This window comes from Echinops telfairi, unplaced genomic scaffold (genome assembly GCF_000313985.2).
Source record: "Echinops telfairi isolate 266 unplaced genomic scaffold, ASM31398v2 ScPeMD7_655;HRSCAF=1070, whole genome shotgun sequence".
Classification (NCBI taxonomy): Eukaryota; Metazoa; Chordata; class Mammalia; order Afrosoricida; family Tenrecidae; genus Echinops; species Echinops telfairi.
In genome coordinates, this window is record NW_022104553.1 from 24,389,250 (window position 1) to 24,392,921 (window position 3,672).

General features: G+C 58.3%; 1 protein-coding gene across 1 annotated transcript in view; it reads right to left on the reverse strand.

Annotated features, from left to right (window-relative positions):
* Positions 1-3,672, reverse strand: part of DHX34 (DExH-box helicase 34) — a 27,519-nt gene that overhangs the window by 17,687 nt on the left and 6,160 nt on the right. The window contains 2 exon segments of the mRNA XM_045292658.1: positions 7-158; positions 2,380-3,361. Of these exon segments, the coding sequence (XP_045148593.1) occupies positions 7-158; positions 2,380-3,096 (869 nt within the window). The 5' untranslated portion in view covers positions 3,097-3,361.

The following is a 3,672-nucleotide window of genomic DNA, read 5'->3' on the forward strand; positions in this document are numbered from 1 at the left end:
TTGTGCAGGTGTCGCTCGTGGACCTCGTCCACGATCAGGACCTGGTACTGGGGCAGGCCGGGCTCCCGCTGGATCTGCCGCAGGAGCAGCCCCACCGTCAGGAACACGATCTTGGTGGCCGCCGAGCGCGTGCTCTCGAAGCGGATCTGGTAGCCGACCTGCGATGGACGCGGGGGGCGTGTGTCCGTTACCTACCGGTGAGTCCCTTCGGCGAGCCCACACCTACACACACGCACACTCACGGGGGTGGAACTGCCCCGCGGGATTTCCAAAGCTGTCATCTTTGAAGCAGCCCCATCTTTCTCCCGTGGAGCGGCTGGTGGGATCGAACCGCCCACCTTTCCGTTAGCAGTCCAGCGCTTTGGAAACCCTGTGGGCCAGTTCTCCTCTGCCCCGTAGGGTCGCGATCAGTCACTAAAGGTCGCGATGGCTGCCCAGCAACAGGCTGTTGGTTTTTTCCCCTCTGTGGCTGCATTTTGCGAACGGGTTTCTCTGCTATGCGAACGAGGCCATCTTCCTGCAGTGTGCATCTTAACGAATCTCTTCTGAGATACAGAAGGAGCAGACAGGAAGAAGACGGCTGCCCAACCACACGGAGACGACCCAGGAACCAGGGCATTGCCCAGGAGCTGCGGAGAAAACAGGGCCTCCCCCGGGAGCGGGCAGAGAGCGAGGCTGAAGGTTGGTGTTTGTGATCTGTAGAAGGAAGACGGGGCCCTTTGCATCCGTGAAGGGGGCAGCCTTGGGGAGCCCCGGGGCAGTTCTCTGCTCTCCAGGCTCCTGGTAAGTCAGCTGAGGGTTCATCTGGTTTCTTCTGAACCAATTTCTGTTCTGGGAGCTGAAGTTACAGTAACGACCAAGGAGCCCCAGTTTAAGCGTTGGGCTGCAAGGTCCAGTTTGAAACCACCAGCCGCTCCACCGGAGAAAGATGGTGTGCTTTCTACTCTTGTATGGAGTTAGTTGCAGTCTCAGAAACTCACAGGGGTGATGCTACCCTGTCCTATAGGGTCGCTACGAGGAAGCGGTGCCTCGGTGGCGGTGAGCTGGGCTTTGGTTTGGTCTTACCTTGGGAGACGGCACAGTGGGTAAGCTCTGTAAAGTCAGTGGTGAACCCACCTGCCGCGGCTCTGCTGGAGGAAGATGCACCTGCCTGCTTCTGTGATCATGTCGGCCTTGGAATCCCTGTGGGCCGTGCTGCCCTGTCCTACAGGGTCACTGTGAGCTGGGTGTGGCTCGAGGGTAATAGCTTTATGGGTCCTGGTTTGCAAACAAGAAGTTATTTTGCTATATGTAATGAGGTCAGACCTGGAGCCGGGTGGGTCCTAGACCCAATCACTTCTGAGTTAGAAGAAGACCAGGACTGACAGACAGACACAGAGTCAGGCAGACATTGGAGTTCTGTCAACAAGCGGAGGCACAAACGAGAGTCCCAGCGGACCGAAACGAGGAGAGAGGCCCACAGGACGGATGGACACACAGCCCTCTGCGTTGGCCTTCTGGTCACCAGAACTGCAAGGAATGCCCTTCTGTTCTTTCCAGCCACCCTGCCATGGTGTTGCCCGTTGGTGTCTAAATGACCTTGTGTTGCTGTGACAGAGAGCCCGCACGCGGGGCTTTCCCAAACAGGAATGTCTTCTCTCAGTTTCGGTGGCCGGAAGTCCACAGCCAGGGCCTGGTTCCGTGGGAGTTTCTGGTCCTCGGTGAGCTTCCTGTCTCTGCCTGCTGGCCTGGTTGCCTGTTCAGTCTGCTCCTTTTATGTCTCAAGAATGTGACTTCCTACACTGAGACTATTAGTATACTAGTATTAGCATATGATTACACTGAAACTCTTCGTAGTCTTACCTCACTGACATAGCGAAGGAAAAACACATAACGAAGGAAAAACGGCCTCCGGGTCGCTTCTTATGCAAAGCCATCCTCTGAGACAGAGTAGAACTGTCCCTGGGGCTATCGATCTTTCCGGGAGCAGACAGCCTCATCTTCCTCTCTCGGAGTAGCCAGCAGGTTTGAACTCCTGACTTTTCAGTTAGTGGCCCAGTGTGTTACTCTCGGGCCACCAGGGCCCCTTGACCACCAGACGGGGTTCTAACCACAGGTATTACAAAACTCACTGCCACCGAGTCAGTTTTGACTCATGGTAACAGATCAGCCATGGCCCTGTGGGTTTCCAAGACCATAAGCCTTGACAGGGGTAGAAAGCCTCGTCTTTCTCCCTCAGAGCCGCTGGTGGGGTTTGAACTGCAGATCTTGCGGTTAACGACACAATGCACCACCCACGAAGTGTCACACAGGTATAGGGGTTGGGATTTATGACCCAATTCAATGTCTGGCAAGGTGTCCAACCCTGGGAAGGGGGAGCCCTGCATGTGTCCCCCTTACCTGGGAGCCGTACTGACTGAGGCTCTCAAAACCCACACGCTTGGCCAAGGAGATGCAGGCGATCCTCCGGGGCTGGGTGCAGGCCACGTGGCTGAAGCCGGCCGCCAGCAGGTACTGGGGCACCTGAGTGGACTTGCCACAGCCGGTGTCGCCCGCCACCACCACCACCTGGTGCTGCCCCAGCGTCTGCAGGATGCGCTTGCCGTACTGAGCGATGGGCAGCGCCGCCCGCTCCCGCTGCAGCTTGGCCAGGCGCCCGAAGGCCTGCTTCTGCCCAAAGTCCAGGTAGTGCAGCAGGGCCTGGCGGAACTCGGCCAACATGTCCGGGGGCAGGTGCCGGCCTCGCTCCCGAGAGGCCCTGGGGTCGGGGCCCAGGATGGAGAGGTTGATGCGGTAACGGGGGTCATAGGTGTGGGGCAGGTCAGCCAGGGCAGGGAGACCCGGGGTGGGAGGCCCAGGTGGCTTCTTTGCCTTTTCCTCCTCCTTCCGGGCTGGTTTGAGAGTCTGGAAGCGCTGCAGGCGTTCAAAGAAGCTCCAGAATTTCTGGCACTCCTCGGAACCCTGGCGGATATAGTCCTCGTCCCCAAAGAAGGCGTCCTCAAAGAGGCGACGTGTTTCCGGGCTATTCCAGTCCCACTGCTCCGGCGCCTCTTCCTCACAGGGCGCCCGGTGGTGGTATCGGGGACCCTTGCCCTCCCTGGTTCTGGGAGGCGGCATCTTTTCAGCTCTCTGCCTCAGTTCTCACCAGGACCAGACGTTCTCCTCCATCTCCTACCTGGAAGCTGGCCGGGAGAGGCCAGCACCTGCAGGTACGAAGCACTTCTTCTGCAGCCAGCCAGCCTTTCCTCCTTGCCGAGGTGATGGGACCACCAGAAAAGGAACACAGTGGCCAGCTGCCTGGGTCAAGCTGGTGACACCGAGCAGCTCAGTGTTTCTGGAGTGAATCGCGGGGGGTGGGGGTGGACACAAGATCCCCGAGTACCTGGGGAAAGGGAAGAGAAGACAGTCATTCCTTGCTTTTTAGGAATCTTCACTCAGTGCCTACTCAAGCACTGGGCTGGGAGAAGGGGGGCCAGGAGTGGCCCACAGAGAGCTCACGGCCCAAAGGAGAAGGACGGGTTACCAGAGTGTGACAATCCAGACGGAGTAAGTGGTGAGGGAGGAAACCCAGGGAGGGTCCCTGGAGGAAGGGATGTTGGTGTTTGTCCTAAGGGAAAATGGGAGGTGGCCGGGTGGCCAGCCACCAACAGAGCACGGCCCCAAAGACACAGGCATGTCGCAGTGACAATTACA